Source organism: Schistocerca nitens, chromosome 7, assembly GCF_023898315.1.
Source record: "Schistocerca nitens isolate TAMUIC-IGC-003100 chromosome 7, iqSchNite1.1, whole genome shotgun sequence".
NCBI lineage: Eukaryota > Metazoa > Arthropoda > Insecta > Orthoptera > Acrididae > Schistocerca > Schistocerca nitens.
Genome location: NC_064620.1, coordinates 410,922,024 through 410,946,316, shown reverse-complemented (window position 1 = coordinate 410,946,316; position 24,293 = coordinate 410,922,024). Strand labels below are relative to the sequence as shown.

At 42.1% G+C, this 24,293-nt stretch overlaps 1 protein-coding gene across 1 annotated transcript; it reads left to right on the top strand.

Moving 5' to 3' along the window:
• The first annotated feature begins 2,190 nt into the window (after positions 1-2,190).
• LOC126194935 (mitochondrial import inner membrane translocase subunit Tim22) lies at positions 2,191-20,045 on the top strand. Its single transcript, XM_049933318.1, has 4 exons — positions 2,191-2,448; positions 2,530-2,717; positions 13,509-13,581; positions 19,930-20,045. Exons 1-4 carry the CDS (start codon positions 2,238-2,240, stop codon positions 20,010-20,012), a joined length of 555 nt encoding a protein of 184 aa, XP_049789275.1. The 5' UTR covers positions 2,191-2,237; the 3' UTR covers positions 20,013-20,045.
• The last annotated feature ends 4,248 nt before the right edge of the window (positions 20,046-24,293 follow it).

The following is a 24,293-nucleotide window of genomic DNA, read 5'->3' as shown; positions in this document are numbered from 1 at the left end:
GTCACGCTTCCACGAAAGCTGAAGACACGTGCGGAAATAAAAATGGTTTTAGAATGTTTACGTAAACGAAACTGAAATCCTCATACGCTTTAACACGGTTAATAAAGATAGTACCCGCAGCAATTAAGCACTTACCGCAAGGAGAGGAAACAATATGAAACATAAAAGTTAACGACATGATGAGCGCCAGATTGTTTTCGGCATCTATTTAGGTTGTGATATTTTTTTCAAAAACATTCCAAACCATGTGATCATTCGAGTTTACTGTCATTATCTTCCGTTTGTGTCTGACTCTTTCTCACTTACATCTTATGTTGCCGTGTCAGTGACAATTTCATCGTCAGTGGAACTGCAATGTGAATGTGTATCGAAACAATACAATAACCATCTGTATTTCCTTACAAAAGCGCTACGGCAGTAATGAAAGGTATAGTATAAAGTAATTCGGACTCCTTCAAAAGAAGCTCGAATAAAATAGTTGAGATGCAAACTATCTTTTCTTCACAGGTATTTCTGGTCATTCACCAAGATCACTCCTGGAAGCCGTTTCTACTTCCCAATGCCACGTATGCTTTGTTAGCACGAATTTCCTTGTAACAGCAGGATTACCGGGTCAACAGAAAGGTCCGATCTTACTCGTCGGCTTTGACCCGTGACGTAAGCGTGTTGCGGTGTGTGACGTCATTACGGCGCGGAAAACCTAATACATGGTTTGATGTACTCTTGTTTAAAGAACATGTATACGTAATATGAAGCAATTTGATGAACATATTGATCTGTAGCGTAGCCCACTTGAGGTTAGGTTGGGAGTTTTTTTTTTGGAATGCGGCCGCGGCAGCGGCCGCCTATGATTCGAAAATATTGATTTGACACTAATGAAGCCTGTGGGGGGATGGGGGGGCACTGCAGACTCCCCCCACCGCATAACGACATATTTAGTTTCTCCCCACCCAAAAACCCCCAATTTCCCACGTTTGTCCCGTTACAGTCATTAGGCTTTTTGTGAAACTTGTGTATTTCAGTGTTTACAATACGTATTCGATGTTTTTATATCCGCCATATTGGAATTGTTGTTTATGGTCGTTTCCGCGGTATTTGTGACGTCATGGGTCAAAGCCGACGGGTAAGATCGGACGCTTCTGTATTTCCGGATTACCAATAGGTGACTCACGACATGGGCCAGGAACTGCCTCGTCACTAATTTTAATAACGTATTGCACAATAAAAAACACTCGGGACCGTGAAATGCGAAACAGTAATGAAGCTGACAACAATGGCTCACACTATACGAACAACACATTTCGCCAACAATGTGGTAATCCTGGCTTCGTCCTGTTCTTTGTGTATCATACATACACTATGACCAATATAAGAGAGGATATAACATAATTCTTGCCGACAACTGAGAAATAAAGTAATTGAAAATAATGAATGACATAGGATTTTTTAAAGCAGAATGAATGCATGTGAGAGATGTCGATTGTTATACAAAGCGAGATATAATTCGTTACTAGGATACGCGTAGGGCGAATTCGTCTCTGCACTTTCATGTACGATTTAAATTTCATACACCTACCTGTTTGTGTCTCAGATCCATCAACACGAGTGGATCGTAAAACAAGTATTTGTCACTTTTCAGTTTTTCCATATCTTTGTCACTGATTGCTTTAACAGCGAGAAGCTGATTCACTAAGTCACACATCCTTCCGAAAGTAAGTTGCCACCTAGCCTGAAAATCTAAACTCTAGAGTAGTAGATTACAGTTGCATTAGAGATCCTATGTACACACGCCGTTGTTATGGCAACTGTTAACCAGCACTTTTTTTTAGGTTCTGCAGTAATTCTAAAATTAAAGAGTAATTGTCATTTTCTACTTTTTTGAAGATAATAAAACGTTACATTGGACCAATTATGATATCTTTATTGATTTTTCATGCGTTTCTTGTCTGTGGACTTTGTGAAACGCCGGAAGGCTAGTGATATAATGTCTCGTAGCATAGTCCAGTAACAAATGAGCCCCTCCAAGTGCGACATTACGGAACATTTTATTAGCATGATTATATAATCTCCGTATTCTTTTTGCCATTGCATTTGTAAAGCTACAATTTTCGTTTGGGTGTCGATACCCAGCCGAGGCACTTCGGCCAAGTTTCGCAGATATGCGAGTTTACAGTATTGACTAGTGTTCTCTTTGGCAAAGATACTTTGCTCAATGTTTCCATGTTTTGTAAACAAATATGAGTGGGGAAGAAACGAAGAAGGTGTTTTTCACAGACGAAGAATGGGATAATATCGCTTTGTGCTTAATCCAACAAAGCCAAAGGCTGAGAGAAAATATTATCATCCCGCAAAATTTAGGACCTGTTAGGATCAAAACGAACGAAGAAAAATGGGTTGAAGCGGCGTTTGAAAGTTGTCCGTTTAAGACTTTGATGAGCTGTGTCGCTGGTGTGTAATTAGTGAATCTCTCTATTTCATTTTCTTACTGGGAAAATCATGGAGCTAACATGCCAAGTTTCTGATTTCTAGGTTATGGTTTGGGCGCTGCAATCGGTTTGTTTTCTGCAAGTGTAAACCCCACAATCGTAGGACCAGATGCAAAGCAACAGACTGCGAGGGAAGTTCTGCGTGAAATGAAAGGGACGACTCTTAGCTATGCAAAAAATTTTGCTCTTATTGGAGCACTCTTTTCATCTGTGGAGTGTGCTATAGAATCGGTGTGTCACAAAACAATTTTTTAATTAGTTGTAAAACTTTACTAGCCAGAAGAAATTTTTTAAAATATTAAGTAATAATTTTCTTGAGATTACAAGTAACACTAACAAATCAGTCAGATAATTTACTTCCGATTTTCATTTTATTTTTAATTATATTAGATGAACATATAGCTTTCAGTGTGTTTTATGTGAACCATCTACATCGTTTACGATTTAGACTTGATATTGATACGTCGATTTAATTTCAAAAAAGTTAAATACTGCGCTAATATCTGCCAATGAAAGTACTCATCCTCTGTGACTAACAGCTGCTATTGAAAGGACTGTCCTCTGTGATCAATAATTTCTTGTTTATGTCATGCACAACACAAATTTCTGTAGTATCAGTAACATTTCATTTGGGGAATATATTATCAGTGTCTACATTAAGGGAAGTAACCTCATGCTTCTCTTGTATTTGAACACAAGTGGAATGAGAAATGTTATAATAACATACGTAGCTGACTCAGATATCTGAAAGATAAGCTAAATACTGGAACTGTGCTCACAATCAGTAGGACTAGCTGAAACATGAGACAAATAATACTTCACTGTCATATAGAAGAGTCACTCCAAAACTTAAATGATCATTATGCTCCGCATTACAAAACAGATCATTTTTCCAGAGATTACTTAATTTATGATGTATTATTATGTGCATATCATTGGCAGCCTAATTGTAAGCAAAGCTTAACCAAAAGTACTCTTCCCAGTTGCCTACAAAGACCATTCCTTGAGTTCTTTTGGTTTGATGCTTTTTTGGTTAGGGTTGTGATTAAACATAATTTTTTGTATGTTACTTCTTATTCAGTTTCAGCTGTGTTGTATGATTTGCCAGATTAATTTGCATGTCTCAGTAAGTCCCGCTCCATTGCCTCCACACTTGAAAAATTATCCTTCATGGTACTACACTCCAAAAAAAGCACCACGAAGCAGTTATCTGAATGGAACGGAAATCAGTAGATGTGACATACTTCAGTTTCAGGAAACTGAATAATTTATTGTTGTTGTGGGCTTCAGTCCTGAGACTGGTTTGATGCAGCTCTCCACGCTACTCTATCCTGTGCAAGCTTCATCAGCTCCCAGTACCTACTGCAGCCTACATTCCTCTGAATCAGCTTAGTGTATTCATCTCTTGGTCTTCCTCTACGATTTTTACCCTCCACGCTGCCCTCCAATACTAAATTGGTGACCCCTTGATGCCTCAGAACATGTCCTACCAACTGATCCCTTCTTCTAGTCAAGTTGTGCCACAAACTCCTCCCCAATCCTATTCAGTACCTCCTCATTAGTTATGTGATCTACCCATCTAATCTTCAGCATTCTTCTGTAGCACCACATTTCGAAAGCTTCTATTCTCTTCTTGTCCAAACTAGTTATCGTCCATGTTTCACTTCCATACATGGCTACACTCCATACAAATACTTTCAGAAACGACTTCCTGACACTTAAATCTATACTCGATGTTAACAAATTTCTCTTCTTCAGAAACACTTTCCTTGCCATTGTCAGTCTACATTTTATATCCTCTCTACTTCGACCATCATCAGTTATTTTGTTCTCCTAATAGTAAAACTCCTTTACTACTTTAAGTGTCTCATTTCCTAATCTAATTCCCGCAGCATCACCTGACTTAATTTGACTACATTCCATTATCCTCGTTTTGATTTTATTGATGTTCATCTTATATCCTCCTTTCAAGACACTGTCCATGCCGTTCAGCTGCTCTTCTAAGTCCTTTGCTGTCTCTGGCAGAGTTACAATGTCATCCGCGAACCTTAAAGTTTTTATTTCTTCGCCATGGATTTTAATACCTACTCCGAATTATTCTTTTGTTTCCTTTACTGCTTGCTCAATATACAGATTGAACAACATCGGGCAGATTCTACACCCTGTCTCACTCCCTTCCCAACCACTGCTTCCTTTTCATGTGCCTCGACTCTTATAACTGCCATCTGGTTTCTGTACAAATTGTAAATAGCCTTTCGATTCCTGTATTTTACCCCTGCCGCCTTCAGAATTTGAAAGAGAGTATTCCAGTCAACTGTGTGAAAAGTTTTCTCTAAGTCTACAAATGGTAGAAACGTAGGTTTGCCTTTTCTTAATCTAGCTTCTAAAATAAGTAGTAGGGTCAGTATTGCCTCACGTGTTCCCATATTTCTACGGAATCCAAACTAATCTTCCCCAAGGTCAGCTTCTAACTGTTTTTCCATTCGTCTGTAAAGAATTCGTGTTAGTATTTTGCAGCCATGATTTATTAAACTGATAGTTCGGTAATTTTCACATCTGTCAACGCCTTCTTTCTTTGGGATTGGCATTATTATATTCTTCTTGAAGTCTGAGGGTATGTCACCTGTCTCATACATTTTGCTCACCAGATGGTAGAGTTTTGTCTGGACTGGCTCTCCCAAGGCTTTCAGTAGTTCTAATTGAATATTGTCTACTCCGGGGGCCTTGCTTCGACTTAGGTCTTTCAGTGCTCTATCAAACTCTTCACGCAGTATCGTATCTCCCATTTCATCTTCATCTACATCCTCTTCCATTTCTATAACATTGCCCTCAAGTACATCTCCCTTGTATAGACCCTTTATATTCTTCTTCCACCTTTCTGCTTTCCTTTCTTTGCTTGGAACTGGGTTTCCATCTGAGCTCTTGATATTCATGCAAGTGGTTCTCTTTTCTCCAAAGGTCTCTTTAATTTTCCTGTAGGCAGTATCTATCTTACCCCTAGTGAGATAAGCCTCTACATCAATACATTTGTCCTCTGGCCATCCCTGCTTATCCATTTTGCACTTCCTGTCGATCTCATTTTTGAGACGTTTGTATTCCTATTTGCCTGCTCATTTACTGCATTTTTATATTTTCTCCTTTCATCAATTAAAGTCAATATTTCTTCTGTCACCCAAGGATTTCTACTATCCCTCGTCTTTTTACCTACTTGATCCTCTGCTGCCTTCACTACTTCATCCCTCAAAGCTACCCATTCTTCTTCTACTGTATTTCTTTCCCCCATTCCTGTCAATTGTTCCCTTATGCTCTCCCTGAAACTCTGTACGACCTCTGGTTTAGTCAGTTTATCCGGGTCCCATCTCCTTAAATTCCCACCTTTTTGCAGTTTCTTCAGTTTTAATCTATAGTTCATAACCAATAGATTGTGGTCAGAGTCCACATCTGCCCTTGGAAATGCCTTACAATTTAAAACCTGGTTCCTAAATCTCTGTCTTACCATTATATAATCTATCTGAAACCTGTCAGTATCTCCAGGCTTCTTCCATGTATACAACCTTCTTTTATGATTCTTGAACCAAGTTGTGCTCTGTGCAAAATTCCACCAGGCGGCTTCTTCTTTCATTTCTTATCCCCAATCCATATTCACCTACTACGTTTCCTTCTCTCCCTTTTCCAACTACTGAACTCCAGTCACCCATGACTGTTAAATTTTCGTCTCCCTTCACTATCTGAATAATTTCTTTTATTTCATCATACATTTGTTCATCATCTGCAGAGCTAGTTGGCATATAGACTTGTACTACTGTCGTAGGCGTGGGCTTCGTGTCTATCTTGGCCACAACAACGTGTTCGCTGTGCTGTTTGTAGTAGCTTACCCGCATTCCTATTGTTTTATTCATTATTAAACCTACTCCTGCATTACCCGTATTTGATTTTGTATTTATAACCCTGTATTCACCTGACCAAAAGTCTTGTTCCTCCTGCCACTGAACTTCACTAATTCCCACTATATCCAACTTTAACCTATCCATATCCCTTTTTAAATTATCTAACCTACCTGCCCGATTAAGGGATCTGACATTCCATGCTCTGATCTGTAGAACGCCAGTTTTCTTTCTCCTGATAATGACGTCCTCCTGAGTAGTCTCCACGTGGAAATCCGAATGGGAGACTATTTTACCTCCAGAATATTTTACCCAAGAGGATGCCATCATCATTTATCCATACAGTAAAGCTGCGTGCCCTCAGGAAAAATTACGGCTGTAGTTTCCCCTTGCTTTCAGCCGTTCGCAGTACCAGCACAGCAAAGCCGTTTTGGTTAGTGTTACAAGGCCAGATCAGTCATCATCCAGACTGTTGCCCCTGCAACTACTGAAAAGGCTGCTGCCCCTCTTCAGGAACCACACATTTGTCTGTCCTCTCAACAGATACCCCTCCGTTGTGGCTGCACCTACGGTATGGCTATCTGTATTGCTGAGGCACACAAGCCTCCCCCACCAACGGCAAGGTCTATGGTTCATGGAGGGGGTGGGGGGGGGGGGGACTGGATGATTTATTCAAGAGAAAAAGTTTCACAAATTGAGTAAATCAGTGGTGCAATGGTCCACCTCTGGTCCTTACACAAGCAGTTATTTGGCTTGGCATTGGTTGATAGAGTTGGTGGATTTGCTTGTGAGGAATATCGTGTCAATTCTGTCGAGTTGCCTTGCCAAACCATACCTTGTCCGCAAGGCCACTGGATCCCTCCCAAATTGAGAAAGCTTGGCAGGGCTGTGCAATCGTCTCAGGATTTAGACAATCTGACGAACCAGTTGGACAGAATTTGGCATGATATTCCTCAGGAGGACATCCTAAAACTTGATCAAAGCCAAGGCAAATAACTGCTTGCATAAGTTTCAGAGGTGGAGCAACAAGTTATTGACTTTCTCAATTTGTGAAGCTCTTTCTCTTGAATAAATCATCCAATTTTTCTGAAAAATTAGTCATTTGTTTGCCTGTGCATGTATATCACATCTACTGGTTTGCATCCCATTTGGATAATTCTTCCTTTTGTGATGCATCCTTTTTCTTCTTCTTTTTTAAGAGTGTGTGTGTTGACAGGTCCAGTCTCTTGATTAGATTGTCCACAGTAAGAATGTTTTAAATACATTTCATCATTTAATTTTGGACTGTGGATTCTTCCCCTAGCACTCAGATATTATATGTTACATACATGACTAGTGTATTCGGTAGTGTACAGTCACTGTAGTGCTTAAAGTGTGTCCTCCATAAAGATCTGTACACTCACAATACTGCTGTATTTGAATATCAAGTAAATATCATATAATGAAAAGGACAGACTGCTACTAACCATGTACCGGAAATGTTGAAGCACAGGTGGGCACAACAAAAAGACTATCAAATAGATAAGCTTTCTGCCAAAAGTGCTTCCAACTAATTAGAAAACATACACACACACACACACTCATGCAACTCATACACACATGTCCACTGTCTCTGGCTGCCGAGGTCAGACTGCAACCAGCTACACATGATGGGTGAATCAATCTGGGAGGTGGTCAGGAGGAGGCTGGGGCAGGGAGGGGGGAGGGACAGTGTAGTAGCCACCAGAAAGATCGCGGGAGGCGCACATTGGCACGGCGCGTCACGGGCGGTAGTTGCCGCAAGTAGAGTCCCGTCCACCAGAGGGCACGCGAGAATTCGGACGCGACCTCTGCCGGCGTAACAACAAGAACAACAACAACAACTCCAGCAGCACGGGCCGTGCCCAGTCAGTCAACATCGGGCATGCCTAGGACACAGTCCCGGTCTACGCTAAGTGAAGTGCGACGTAAACGTGAGCAGTTTTACTACAGACAGCATTATACGGGTGGGTGATATGGGTGGAGAGAGTGTAGGGCAACGAGGTGCAGTCGGGAGGGTGAGGAGGGATGGCGGAAAAGGAGAGAAGTAGCTAGACGTGGGTCCATTGATGGAATAGAGGGCTGTGCAGTGGAACAGGGGACAGTAAAGGGGATAGGTGGATGACAGACAGTTACTAACAAAGTTTGAAGCCAAGGGGGTTACAGAAATGTAGGCTGTATTGCAACGAGAGTTCCCATCTGCGCAGTTCATTAAAGTTTGTGTTGGTGGGAAGGGTCCAGATGGCACAGGCGGTGAAGCAGTAACTGAAATGAAGAATGTTGTTTTGGGGGGGGCGTGCTCAGCAACGGGGTGGTCCAGCTGTTTCTTGGTCACAGTTTATTGGTGACCGATCATGCAGGCAGATATCTTGTTGGTTATGATGCCCACATAGAATGTCGCACAGTAGTTGCAGCTTCGCTTGCAGATGACATGGGTGGTTTCACAGGTAGCCCTGCATTTGATGGGACAGGTGATGGTAGGGACCAGACTGGAGTAGGTGGTGGCAAGAGGATGTATGGGACAGGTCTTGCATTTAGATCTCTTACAGGGATGTGATCCATGAGGCAAGGGGTTGGAAGCAGGGGTTGTGTAGCAACGGACAAGAGTATTGTATAGGTTTGGTTGGTGGTAGAATACCACTGTTGGAGGGGTGGGAAGGGTAGTGAGTAGGACATTCCTCATTTCAGGGCACGATGACAGGGAATCTGAAATGTGATGGAGAATGTAATTCAGTTGTTCGAGTCCTGGGTGGTACTGAGTCACAATGGGGAAACCCCTATGTGGCTGGACGGTGGCACTTTGGGAGATGGGGTGTGACTGGAGAGATAAGGCAAGGGTGATCTGTTTTTGTGCAAGGATGGGAGAGTAATTACAGTCTGTGAAGGCCTCAGTGAGATCTTTGATATATTTCGAGGGACTGCTCATCACTACAGCTGCGACACCCGCCGATGGTTAGTCTGTGTGTAAGTGACTTCTTGGTACGGAATGGGTGGCAGCTGACGAAGTGTAGGTATTGCTGGTGGTTGGTAGGTTCGACATGGACAGAAGTATTGATGTAGCTGTGTTTGAAGTGGAGGTCAACATTGCATAATGTGGCTTGCTGGGTTGAAGAGGCCCAGGTGAAGCCAATAGGGGAGACAGTGGCAAAGAGAGATGTATCACCTGTGTTTTGAATGCATTTAGCTTGTTACATTACATCAAAGTTCAAATACAGTGTATATGTGTTAAATTTACAATAAAGGAAAACATGATTATACCTTACAGGCATCTATTATAATATAATATCTGACATCTAATTTCATTTTTTCACTCCTATTGTGTGTGTGTGTGTGTGTGTGTGTGTGTCTATTATCTCTCTCACACACACACACACACACATAATGTGTGTGTGACTGGAGAGATAAGGCAAGGGTGATCTGTTTTTGTGTGTGTGTGTGTGTGTGTGTGTGTGTGTGTGTGTGTGAGTGAGTGTATACCCGTCCTTTTTTCCCCCTAAGGTAAGTCTTTCTGCTCCCGGGATTGGAATGACTCCTTACTCCTTACCCTCTCCCTTAAAACCCACATCCTTTCGTCTTTCCCTCTCCTTCCCTCTTTCCTGATGAGGCAACAGTTTGTTGTGAAAGCTTGAATTTTGTGTGTATGTTTGTGTTTGTTTGTGTGTCTATCGACGTGCCAGCACTTTCGTTTGGTAAGTCACACATCTTTGTTTTTAGATATATATAAGATGATGTGACTTACCAAACGAAAGCGCTGGCAGGTCGATAGACACACAAACAAACACAAACCTACACACAAAATTCAAGCTTTCGCAACAAACTGTTGCCTCATCAGGAAAGAGGGAAGGAGAGGGAAAGAAGAAAGGATGTGGGTTTTAAGGGAGAGGGTAAGGAGTCATTCCAATCCCGGGAGCGGAAAGACTTACCTTAGGGGGAAAAAAGGACAGGTATACACTCCCACACACACACACATATCCATCCACACATATACAGACACAAGCAGACATCCCGTAACTACCCTCCCGACCTGGTACAGAAGCAAATAACCAGAGCCACTTCCTCATCCCCTCAAACCCAGAACCTCCCACAGAAGAACCACAAAAGTGCCCCACTTTCCGGGACTGGACCAGACTCTGAATGTGGCTCTCCAGCAGGGATACGACTTCCTCAAATCCTGCCCTGAAATGAGATCCATCCTTCATGAAATCCTCCCCACTCCACCAAGAGTGTCTTTCCGCCGTCCACCTAACCTTCGTAACCTGTTAGTTCATCCCTATGAAATCCCCAAACCACCTTCCCTACCCTCTGGCTCCTATCCTTGTAACCACCCCCGGTGTAAAACCTGTCCCATGCACCCTCTCACCACCACCTACTCCCGTCCTGTAACCCGGAAGGTGTACACAATCAAAGGCAGAGCCACATGTGAAAGCACCCACGTGATTTACCAACTGACCTGCCTACACTGTGATGCATTCTATGTGGGAATGACCAGCAACAAACTGTCCATTCGCATGAATGGACACAGGCAGACAGTGTTTGTTGGTAATGAGGATCACCCTGTGGCTAAACATGCCTTGGTGCACGGCCAGCACATCTTGGCACAGTGTTACACCGTCCGGGTTATCTGGATACTTCCCACCAACACCAACCTATCTGAACTCCGGAGATGGGAACTTGCTCTTCAATATATCCTCTCTTCCCGTTACCCACCAGGCCTCAATCTCCGCTAATTTCAAGTTGCCGCCACTCATACCTCACCTGTCGTTCAACAACATCTTTGCCTCTGCGCTTCCGCCTCGACTGACATCTCTGCCCAAACTCTTTGTCTTTAAATATGTCTGCTTGTGTCTGTATATGTGTGGATGGATATGTGTGTGTGTGCGAGTGTATACTTGTCCTTTTTTCCCCCTAAGGTAAGTCTTTCCGCTCCCGGGATTGGAATGACTCCTTACCCTCTCCCTTAAAACCCACATCCTTTCGTCTTTCCCTCTCCTTCCCTCTTTCCTGATGAGGCAACAGTTTGTTGCGAAAGCTTGAATTTTGTGTGTATGTTTGTGTTTGTTTGTGTGTCTATCGACCTGCCAGCGCTTTCGTTTGGTAAGTCACATCATCTTTGTTTTTAGATATATTTTTCCCACATGGAATGTTTCCCTCTATTATATACATAAAAACAAAGGTGATGTGACTTACCGAACGAAAGCGCTGGCAGGTCGATAGACACACACACAAAATTCAAGCTTTCGCAACTGTATTTGAACTTTGATGTAATATATATATATATATATATATATATATATATATATATATATATATATATATATATATATATTTTTCCATAGTTGAATTCTGTAAATTTAAAAAACCTTTTGCCTGCTTCGTGTGGAGCACTTACTTTCAGTTTGAGATTTCACTGTCTTGTGTGATAACTTTTCTTTCCTCCTTTTGCATGATAATTTAGTGTTCATTAATGAGCCTAGTACCTCCACCATTCATTTCCCAAATTCAGCCAAATGGCATTGACCTTTCAGTTAACAAGGATTGGAAACATAATTTCCATTTAGTTTTCTGATGATAGTGTCACTTTTGTGGACTTGGGCAGATTATTTGTGGTACTGCTTTTTTGTGTCCATTTGTATTCATTTGGTTAACAATTTATTTTTTTACGGAAAATTTACTTTTTAATACCAGAAGTGTGTGCATGTTTAAATTTCCCTCTCATGGAATATAATGTAGGGGGTCAAAAGGGTAGTAAGTAGACCTGTGTGTGCATTTCCTGCTGGTGGAAATGTACTAATAAAACTCAGGAAATGCCATGTATTCCTATCAAGTCCAGTGCATGCACATCCGTACCACGGCCTGTGGGCAATGGTGCAGTTGGTGTACACGGTTAATTCTTGCAGGTGCAAAAAATGAGTTCCCGGCACTTTAAAATGAGGATCTACCATCAAGGGAGCCAACTCTAACAGAAGACATTGGCATTCAAGAATCATTGGGGGAAGGGGTTGGGCTGACAACCTAACCTGTAAAAATCAAATGTTACGAAACCTAATGAAGACATAGCCTGCCTGACCTGTTTCTGATGAACTGTCAGATGTCTCAAGGACTTGAGACTAGAATGGGGCTCTAAGGAAATAACTTGATCAGCTGGATGAGCACTGACTGGATATTATAGCTAGTCAAGAGGTGAGATGGTTAGGTGGAGGAATGGTACAGAAGAAAGATCATGTAATATTTTACAGCTAACAGAAAGAAAGATCACATGTTTGGTACTGGTGTTACTGTAAATAAGAGAAAAATCTTACTGTGGATTCCAAGGCAAAACACATAGATTGTGCAGACTCGGCATCAGAGGGAAATTATTGTACTGTAATCTCATGGGTTCTCATGCCCCAACGGAAAAGAAGAGTGAAGATGAGAAGGATGCTTTTTATGATGGGTGGTATGAAGTAGACAATGGATATGCGAGAGGAGACTGTAAGATAATTTTTGAGTATATGGATGATGTGGTGGTGATGGTGAAGCTGCGTTTGGCAGCAAAGGAACACTGTGGTTCCTTTCTAGATTTTTTGTACACACGTTTGAGACATTGTGCATTGGAGAGGAGGAAAGTTGCATAATATAATAGAAAAGAAACAATGTAGCTTGTAGAGCCAAATCACTATTGTGTTTTATGTACTGAAATGTCATTAATGTAAACTGGTAGACTCGTAGCTTCAAATATTAATCCATTTATTGAGATTTGTGTTTTGTTTGTTCCCAGCAGATGACCTCTGATTAATGACTGGATTGTTCTCTCTGTAAACTTACACTGGTCCTTTTGCTACCCTTTGGAGCTCTCTTAATAACAGCTTTTATGTTAATGAGGTCATTAAATCTTATCAAAAATAGATTTATTTCATAATCGATTTGCCAGTTATTATTCCATTTCATTAAAATTCTGTGTTCAACACTTTTCATATCAAAAGTCAGTTTTGCATGAAATCACTGATTCAGTTATGAATCTTTCTCTTCTTATTTACAAAAAAGACAGAAATTCTTTGCCATGTATTGTTTTCATAAAATATTAATATGTATTGCATACTGATCCAGTATACTTCACTGAAGAGGATTATTTTTGTTTTAGTATCGAGGAAAAAGTGACTGGCGGAATGGGACATATGCTGGTGGAGCCACTGGTGTATTGATAGGCTACCGTGGTAAGTCATTTTCTCTTCACAGTCTGAACCATAAATAATTGTTCATTATCATTAGTTCTATCACATTGTGTTCTAATATATTTAAATTAAGAGCTCCCCATTCCTTACTGAGTATCTCTATTCCCCCCCCCCCCCCACACACACACACACAAACACAAAACACATACATTCACACAGAAGTGCATATATTGCCATGCAGCACAATTCTTGGTCTTCCATTTCTTATGTATAGACCATCACAGAGACTCTTTTAGGCTTAATTGTGTCACCCACTCTCATTTCCTCACATACTCCACAGTAAGGAGTTCACTAGTAGTTTGTAGTTTTAAAACCCTGATGTTGGGAGCAGACAGAATTGTTGTGGTTCTGTGGAATGACCAATATCCCAAGTTCAGCAACTGATGAAGTTTGAGGTTTATCAACAATTATGAAAAGGATAGATTGCTATTCATCATAAAGATGAAATATGGAGCTGTAGACATGCACAACAAGAAGTCTGTTACACAGAGCTGTCAACCAAAACCTTCTTCAGAAAAGAAGGAAAACACACACACATTCACACAAGCTCATACACACGAGCTCTCTGCTCACAGTTGCCAGAGATATCAGTTGTGTGCATGAGGTGTCCCTGCTTGTGGGAATGTGTGTAGTTAGTCCTCCCCTTTCTGAAGAAGGCTTTGGCTGAAATCTCGCTGTGTAATAGTCTTTTTGTTGTGCCTGTCTGCAACTCAGCATGTCATCTTGATAGTGAGTACCAGTCTATCCTTTTCATAATTGTTGACATTTCAAGCTGTACTTTCCATTGTTTGAGGTCTGTTGTGTGTTTTCATCACTGGTAGGCAAGAATAATGTGGTTTTGTCCTCTTTTTTTTCTGCATTCACAATACAGTGAGTTCAGCCTCCAAATTTCGTGTAGATGTTATTTAATGCATCCATTGTTAGATAAAATCTGGGCGGATATGGTTCGTTTAGTATACCAGTGGGAATGCAGCTGAGTATATATGTACCTCACTATAATATTGTCCTCGAGTAGTGCCAGATCTTTTCCATTCACAGTCCCATGCATTTCTTAGTGCTTCCTTGAATTATTATAAAATTTGGGTAGGGTATCTTATCGTACATCTGACTGCCCTCAAAATTGCATCTTTTGCTTATTTGTCAGCAATTTATAATTCAGGTATTTTCAGATGTTCTCAAAATAGTTATTGTACTTCCTGCTGTTTACTTTCCACAAACATATGCAGCTTCCATACATTTTCCCCTCGAGGGCTCAGTATTCATTTGCTGCGTATGTGCTTGGGACCCTGGTGCTCCAGAGCTGGGGACTGGTAAGCACTACCAGTCCCCTGTCACCATAAGCTCTGGGTGTGCTTCAGTGACCACTGTACAGCACAACAGTGGAATGTTATAGATCATAAAGATGATAAAAACCTCTATTTAAAAAAGAAAAAAAAAACAACAACAAAGACTCAATTTCAAGGTGTACTGTACTCCAGTGAGATGCATGGCTGATGAGAGGCACAAAGGATTCTGTCTAGGTGGACTCTTATCCCCTAACTGCTCTTGAGACCAAGATGGAACTCTAGAAATGTTCTCCTCCTCATCACCCTCCTCCCAATGAAATGGGTGGGCTACTGGTAGGTAGCTCCACCCTGTCTTAACAAGAGGGCTCATATAAGAAATCCTTGTGACTCAGGGATTATTCAGAGGTCTTCAGTTTCTCGTAACAGAACCCATGCTTCTGGGAAGAATATGTTTTTGATTGTTGAAAGAAAGATGACAACTTTGAGAAAATGTCCCCTTTCTGTATTCAAAAAGGTTGAAAGAGCATTGCTGGCATTTTAAAATCAGTCAAGTAATTGTGAAATGGAACCCTGTTGGCTGAAACGTCTAGTTCCCAACAAATACAGAACCTCCAGAAAGCTAAATGCCTCAGGGAATAAGCCATTGAAACGAAGCAGTACACACCTTGAACTACAGCAAAGGTGTTGTGTCAAGCAGAGATCTTGTAGTTATTCCCAAAGAGATATTGAAAGCTGAGTGGACCCAAGAAGGGATTGTTGACATACAAAATGTAAGGAAAAGAGTGCATGGTGATCTAGTCAAGTTAATTATGTTTAACACCACAAAACTTTCAAAGCATATCAAGGCAGGTTTCCTTCCTAAGCATGCAGCTTTATGTCCCCAATCCAATGTGCTGTTTTAAATGGCAGCACTATGGGCACATTACTCTTGGTTGTAAGGGCAAAGCCATTTGTGGCAAATGTTGTAAGGGCACTAATGAAGAGGTCGTTGTTCATCTGCCCTGAAGTGTGTCAATTGCTCTGGTGATTACAGTGTCTGGCATATGGATTGCAGTATCTTCCTTGAAGAAAGAAAGATACAGGAGCTGAAAACAATTAGGTGTATCTCGTACGATGAGACCAATAAGATCAGTAAGTCCGCACAATCTCCGACATTGACTGCATCTTTTGCTTCAGCCGTTAAAAAGCCTATTCCAATATTGAGTGCCACTACACAAATTTATGTAGCTAGTGTCTGCAATACAGCATGCATTTGACAGTGTACTTGTAATGCTGCAGTTGTTTCAGAGCCCATAGCCCTCTTGAGAACATCAAATAGAGCCACAGTTGCAAACTTTGCAGAGCTCCTGGTATCTCCAAAGGGGGAGTCTGGTACACTATCCAGCATTGCCTCTACCAGTGCTATGGAAGTTCCTACAAAGCCTTCACAGACTAAAAAAAAAAAACTTCCACCACTGGTGAAACAAGCAGTAAACCATTACACCAGGTTGCCGTCATTTGACCTGAAAGTTCTAGTGCTTCTGCTTCATAGCCAATGGAATGTGAAGTCTGTCTGGGCAACCTTCTTCCTCCAAGATTGAACCTCCACCTGTTGCAGGCTCCCCACCCTGGCACAGAGACAGGTTGAAAGTGCAGCCTCCATGATAAATTGCTCCCATACTACAGTGGGACATGAATGGGTTCGGGACTCATGGAAAAACTGAAACTTCTAGCACAGGCACACATCCTGTGATTGCGTTTACAGGAAATACATTTTAAAGCTACTGACACCTGTGTGCTATGGAGCGATACCCTTCACCTTAAGGATGACTTGACTGGGGAAAGAGCCGAGGGAGGGCTTGGTATGTTTGTCACTAATGCACACCAGTCCTCTGCTCTCCCCGTGGTTATTGACCTGCAAGCAGCAGCTGTTGAAGTTCACATTTGTCAGATCATCACTATCTGCTCACTGTATTTACCTCCACAGGATGCGTTAGATTCAAGGTCTCTCACGGACCTTGTCAAACAACTCTCCTTCCCATTTCTCCTACTGCATGAATTCAGTGCCCATAATCTATTATAGGACATAAACTCAACTTGCCGTAGGGATCGAGTTTTGGAGAGCATGATGATGTCTCAGTAGCTGTTCATCCTCAACACAGGCAATCCTACACATTTCTTGGCTGCTACTGGGTCATCCTCAGCCATCAACCTCTCTTTTGTTCTCTAGCTCATGCAAACTCTGTTTAGTGGGAAGCAGTTGATGACCTTCAATTCAGTGACCACTTCTGATTGTGGATCCCCTATCAGATAGAGCATCACTAAAATGAAGCTGCCAACAAGTATGGCAACAGAAATAACTGGACACTGTTCAGCCAGTTGGCCGCATTTGAACACTGAGGCAGCGTCCAAGAGTGGGTGAACCATACCACGCGAAAGATGTACAGCATGCCACTGACTTATCCATCCCACAGCCCGCACGTGACGTTCGGAGGTGACCTGTACCTTGAAGGACTGATGAGTGCTGTTAAGAGATTTGGGTCAGGTGTGTGGCTCTACAATGGTTTATATGCTGCCCAACAGCAGACAACCTCACAGCCTTTTGAGTCGCAGGATCTAAGGTTCACTGCATGGTTAAGGAGTGCAAGAAAAGGTCATGGCACACTTTCCTGGACTCCCTATCGGTTCCTCTTCTTCTGCAAAAATATGGGAACCCATTAGGAGGATTTTGGTAAACATAGTCATTACCCATTGCAGCAGTTCTGAAACAAGGTCCCTCCAAACAGCTGAAACTATAGTGTCTCCAAACAATGCAAGGAGACATTGCCCAGACAATGGCAGCAATGTCTCGTGCCACTACCAGCCAGGATCTGGCATTCCGCTGCTACCACATGACTGTTGAGAGGGGCTAGTTGGTCTCCAGATCAGACAATTGTGAACCTTACAACAGCCCTTTCTCTATGTGGGAGCTAGATTCAGCGTCGTCTGAGTCCTATGATATTGCCCCAGACCTGGTACATCTTGCTTCGCCATTTGGCAGCAGCATCAAAAGAAATCCTCCTCAAATGTTTTAATTTGATATAGCAGCCAGGCCACTTTCCCAATCATGGAGAGAGGCCATTTTGACTCCTCTCCTCAAACCAGGTAAGGATCAAATGTGTCCCAGTAGATACCGGAGAAGAGACATCCAACTCCTTAATCACTCTCAGTGTGGATTCAGGAGATTTCGATCTACTGTTGACAATCTGACCCTAAGGGCGGGGTTTCAAGTATTATCCTCTTTGCCACAGCTACAGAAGTATCCAGCGAAAAATAAGGAGTCCTCTGCAGTCCTCCTTATTTGTAGATGATTTTGGAGGCTCTGTTCCTCTTCCAGTATTGCAACAGCAACTCATCAGTTGCAGCTTACAGTGCAAGAGTTAGAGCAGTGGGCTCCAAAGACCGGTTTTCAGTTTTATACAGATAAATTTTGTGTGTGTGTGTGTGTGTGTGTGTGTGTGTGTGTGTGTGTGTGTGTTCGTTTTAATCATCCTCATCATATTTTTTTGATTTACCTGATTTGCATGTGAGGAACACCATTCTGCATTTTAAAGACTCACTGAATTTTCTAGGCCTTATTTTTGACTCCAAACTGTCTTGGATGCCACACCTCAGGGACCTGAAAACCCTCTGAAGGCACTGAATGTCTTAAAGTGCCTTAGCCACAGGCCTTGGGGACCAGACAAGGCGTGTTTGCTGCAGTTTTTTAGGGCTTTTGTACAATCATGGCTAGACTACAGGTGCACGGTGTATGGATCCCTGAGGCCTGCTTATTAACCTGCTAACATATTGTTGCTTATCCGTATGTGGAACACCTTTTCTCCAATTGTCTGCAAGCAACAAGGCCGCTTGGAATCTGCATGCCCTTTGTGCCGGAGTCAGTGTACAGCAAATACGACCCCAACTGCAGGGTTTTAACTGCCTGCCATCCTGTTTACTGCAGAAGCCCAGAACAGTTTTAGATTCAGTGCAATACAGGAGATTTTGCACTCTTTTGTATATTTTTAATACATTATTTTAGGGCTTTTTAGCTGAGCACCACAGTGGTGTGACTGTATTTATGGATGAGTTTAAACAGGAGGACTCCATTGGCTACTCTGTAGTTTTCCCTGATTGTGTCCTCAAGGTCTGGTGGCCTAATGACATTACTGTCTTCGATGCAGAATTGTACCTGATCTTGTGGTCACTGGAGCAGGTGAGATGTGCTTCAAGTGCTTAATCCTATGTCTTCCAGTTCCTTGAGTGCCCTTCACTCTCTCTAATCCTTTTATCTAGCAGATAAAGTAGTAAGAATGTCCAGGATGCCTTCCTCCGCCTACAACAACTGGGGAAGGTGGTGTTTTCTCCCACCTTACATGCTATCGCCTCACTGTTGAGATACAGTCATGGATTGATGGGGTATTAATGGGAACAAAAGGGCGAATGGGGCTGTGAAGGGAGAATGTTGTTATCCTCAGATACCCCTACATGGTATTGCTTCACTATTGAAGTACATGCTTTGAGAGGAAGAAGAATGACTGGAAGTGTGTAGTGAAGTCCACATTGTGGCCAAAACATATATCAGATATCTTGTATAAAGTCAGTTGACAGATACAACCTTCCATCCAGTCTCTCACTCACCAGCCAGATCTTGAAATTGAAAGCAATAGATAGACAGTGCAAATATTAAAAAAAAATGCATTTAAAAATGTAGGCCTTCATGAAGACACTACTACACGAATGTTTCACTCCCACACACACAAATATAAGACACTGAAGTAAGCAGAGGACCACAAATAGTGCTGCATGTATGGAAAATAATGCAAGTCACACCTGTTTACAAAAGAACCAATATAATTAATGTCCATTTGTGCAGGACCTATCTAGTTCAAAATTTGTGACTTTCCTAGTGGAGGAGACCTTTCTCTCGAAGAATCAGCACAGCTTCTGGAAAAGACCACATACCTGAAACCCAGTTTGCTTTATTCACATAGTATATTTTGCAAATAGTAGATGATGTATAAAACAATATTTTTCTTTTTTGCAGCTGGCTTGAAGGCAGCAATCATTGGCGCGGCTGGTTTTGCGGCGTTCTCCACCATTATTGATTATTATATGAATAGATATTGAATAATTTGTTAAAATAAATGTTGTTATGTTTTCTGTCTTTGTTATTCCTCCATCCTATTCCATTCCAGTTGATTTTCTTACTGGAAAGTGATATATAAAGTGTATATAAAATGCTAACATTATTGATGACAGCTGTTATTGTGTATGTTGTGCCAACAGCTTCTATCCTTGCAGCAACAATTAATTCAGCTAGTGGCTGCTGTTCTATAACATCCAATATCCTCAATATTTTATTATAATTAAAAATTCCCCAGGGACTGGGAAGTACACGCCCTATATCTCAAAATGGTTCTCAAACCATGTACACACACCCAGTGTACTACATAGAGCCATTGATTGCACTTGCAGATGTGTTTTTTGTTATAAAGACAAACTTAGGTTTGTGTCATGAGTTGGAGGAAAAAAATAGACCACAGTAAATCAAATGATGACAACTATATTATCATTTGTCTAGAGAATAATTTGGAAATAAATTTATTTACTGTGGTAATATACAGGGTGTTACAAAAAGGTACGGCCAAACTTTCAGGAAACATTCCACACACACAAATAAAGAAAAGATGTTATGTGGGCATGTGTCCGGAAATGCTTAATTTCCATGTTAGAGCTCATTTTAGTTTCGTCAGTATGTACTCCAACGTGATCAAATTGTAAATTTTCACAATCAACATGTGTGGGCTGACGAGAATCCGCACGCAATTGTGCAATCACGTCATCAACACAGATTTTCTGTGAACGTTTGGGCAGGCATTGTTTGTGATGTCTTGATTGGGCCCCATGTTCTTCCACCTACGCTCAGTGGAGCACGTTATCATGATTTCATATGGGATACTCTACCTGTGCTGCTAGGACATGTGCCTTTACAAGTACGACACAACATGTGGTTCATGCACGATGGAGCTCCTGCATATTTCAGTCGAAGTGTTCTTACTCTTCTCAACAACAGATTCGGTGACCGATGGATTGATAGAGGCGGACCAATTCCATGGCCTCCACGCTCTCCTGACCTCAACCCTCTTGACTTTCATTTATGGGGGCATTTGAAAGCTCTTGTCTACGCAACCCCGATACCAAATGTAGAGACTCTTCGTGCTCATATTGCGGACGGCTGTGATACAATACGCCATTCTCCAGGGCTGCATCAGCGCATCCATGCAATGGAGGGTGGATGCATGTACCCTCGCTAACGGAGAACATTTTGAACATTTCCTGTAACAAAGTGTTTGAAGTCACGCTGGTACGTTCTGTTGCTGTGTGTTTCCATTCTATGTTTAATGTGATTTGAAGAGAAGTAATAAAATGAGCTCTAACATGGAAAGTATGCGTTTCCGGACACATGTCCACATAACATATTTTCTTTCTTTGTGTGTGAGGAATGTTTCCTGAAAGTTTGGCCGTACCTTTTTGTAACACCCTGTAGATTTATTACCTCCCCCACCTCTCTCAAGTTCCCCTTAGTCACAATGTTTGTTTTTGCAAGCTCTCTCCATTACCAGAACTACTCTGCTGGAAGAGTCACACACAGCATAAGAAATGCTACATAAAAAGAAAATTTTCAGGATGCAAATTTCCTCCCTTCATATACAGAGGATAGTCATAAAGTTTTAATTATCACCTCATTGAGGAAAAATATAGTTGTGTGTTTGTTTTCAAGCACATGGCTATATTGCTCGTACACACTGAAATCACCACACACAGTACACTAGCATGCCCGTAGAGGAGTCGAAACTTGTGCAGACCATTCATAAAGTGGAGAAATGTGCAGTAATTGATTTTTAGCTGCAGTGGAATGTTGCAGCTTTGTCAGGCCGATCCAAACAGCTAAAGAAGTGAACTGACATGGCTTGGCACAGCTGCAACATTTCCACTGCTGCTGCAAATGATTCATTACACAATACACCACCTCATCAATGGGCTGAACAAGCTGTGACATGGAGATTCCAGTCTGTACCCAAACTGCAGACATGTACCTGATAGCAAAAAGATTAGCAATCATATGGAAAGGATATATTGCTAGCCACCACATAGTGGAGGCACTGAGTCACAGACATCTGTCTCCAGGCTGTCAGCCTTAGTGCCCAGGGGGAGTAGCCATGTGTGTGTAAGCTGCTGTGGTGTCAATATTTCCAAGATCTAATTCTGAGGAAGGACTTCGTCTGAAAGCTTAAATATTTGTAGTGGTCTGTTTCATTGTGCGTCTTTGCAACTAACCTTCTCTATATGGTGAATAGCAATCTTCCCTTTTCATATCGTTCTTAAGAACTTAATTATGGAGCTTTATTTCATTTAGGTGGTAATTAAAACTTTGACTACCCCTGACATACTTCTCTTGTGACTGCGGTATGACAAGACCAGAAACTGGCTGACTGGCTGAGGGCCACTGATAGCGAGTTGCAGAGTGTAGATAGGAGGAGGATGACAGCTGGAGGAAGATGGACAATGGGCAAGGTACAACAAAAGAAAAAGTCTGAATGTGTATCCAAGAGTGAAAATCTTAGGCATAGCCATATCCAGAGATCATTTGAGAGATATACTGATGAGCCAAAACATTATGACTACCTGCTTAATAGCTTGTTTGTTCATCTTTGGAACAGAATACATCACTGGTTCAGCATATTAGGGATCCAACAGTTTGTTGGTAGGTTTGTGGAGGTATTTGGCATTAGACGTCTATGCGCAGGTCATGTAATTCGCATAAATAATGGGCCGCTGATTTGTGTGCGCTGGGATGGTGCCCAGTAGCCACCCAAATGGGATCCATAGAATTTACTTCAGGCAAATTAGCTTTCTAAGACATCAACATGAGTTTACTATAATGATCCTCAAACCACTGTAGCACAGTTCTGGCTCTGAGATATGGACAATTATACTACTGAAAGATGACATCAACATTGGGGGAAGACATCAAGTGTAAAGGGATGCGGGTGGTTCACAGTTGTCAGCGTATCTATGATTACTATCACAGGTCCATGAAAGTGCAGGAGAATGTCTCCAGAGCATAATACTGCTCCCACCAGCCTGTGTCCAAGGTGTGCTGCACTTAGCCACCACCAAGCGAGGTGGCGCAGTGGATAGCACACTGGACTCGCATTCGGGAGGACGACAGTTCAATCCCGCATCCGGCCATCCTGATTTAGGTTTTCTGTGATTTCCCTAAATCGCTCCAGGCAAATACTGGGATGGTTCCTTTGAAAGGGCACGGCCGACTTCCTTCCCCATCCTTCCCGAATCCGATGAGACCGATGACCTCGCAGTTTGGTCTCTTCCCCCAAACAACCCAACTTAGCCACCATTCACCTTGATGACAGCATTTGTGGAGACGACCATCAGCCTAGTGTAGCAAAACGTGGTTCAGCTGAAGAACTGACACATTTTCATTGATCAGTTGTCGAATGCTGACGGTCCCATGCCCATTGCTGTTTTAATTAATGATGCTGGGTCAACATGTGAACATGTAGGCGTGGTCTGCTGCGGAGCTGCATGTTCAACACTGTACGATGAATGGTGTGTTCAGACACACTTGCGCATGCACTAACATTGTGCTCTTTTGACAGAGATGCCACAGACCACCACATCTGTCCTATGTTACAGAGCAGACAAGCCTCCGAAACCCATGTTTTGTGAAGAGTCAAAGATGTCCAACCATTTAGTGCCTAGTGGTAGTTTCAGTGTCCTTTTACCTCTTTCCGTAGATGCTCACAATAGCACTTGAACATTCAACCAGCTTCACCATTTTCAAGATACTGCTTCACAGGCTCTGCCTAATAATAATCTGCAAAAGCTGCTTATCTCAATGGATTTGCTCACTTGCAGCCCATATTTTTGCTAGGGTGACCTCTGTCTGTGACCACTCTGCCTACATACTTTTGTTACCATATCACTTGCCCGCAATGCTACCAGGCACCATCCAGCATCACAGTGGGCAGTCGTCATCAGTGTGTGTATTGACAGTGATACACAGCACAATGAAATCATGACTAAGGACAGAACCACTGTGCCACTAGCTGTATAGTGCAGCCGCAAATGTTAATTGTCGGAATAGATGTGGCCAGTGGTGCAAATGCACAGATGTTGCAGTGCTGTTTAGTGTCTGTGATTGAGTTCCGCACCCTCCAATGGGCTTTTAAAATTGCCAGCCCAAGATACCAGATCTCACACCCATGAAATGGGTATGTAGGGTTGGAAATGCTGTGGCGAATGCTTTGGAAAACAAACTGGTGACACAGTCGATACTGAAGCCTGCCAGCTGGTGGAGGAAACCTAGGGAGGCTGACAATGTGC

Coding starts and splice junctions, on each gene's coding strand:
- LOC126194935 (XM_049933318.1), top strand. CDS start 2,238: ATGAGTGGGGAAGAAACGAAGAAGGTGTTTTTCACAGACGAAGAATGG. Junction 2,449..2,529: donor TTTGATGAGCTGTGTCGCTG/GTGTGTAATTAG, acceptor TCTGATTTCTAG/GTTATGGTTTGGGCGCTGCA. Junction 2,718..13,508: donor TGGAGTGTGCTATAGAATCG/GTGTGTCACAAA, acceptor TTTTTGTTTTAG/TATCGAGGAAAAAGTGACTG.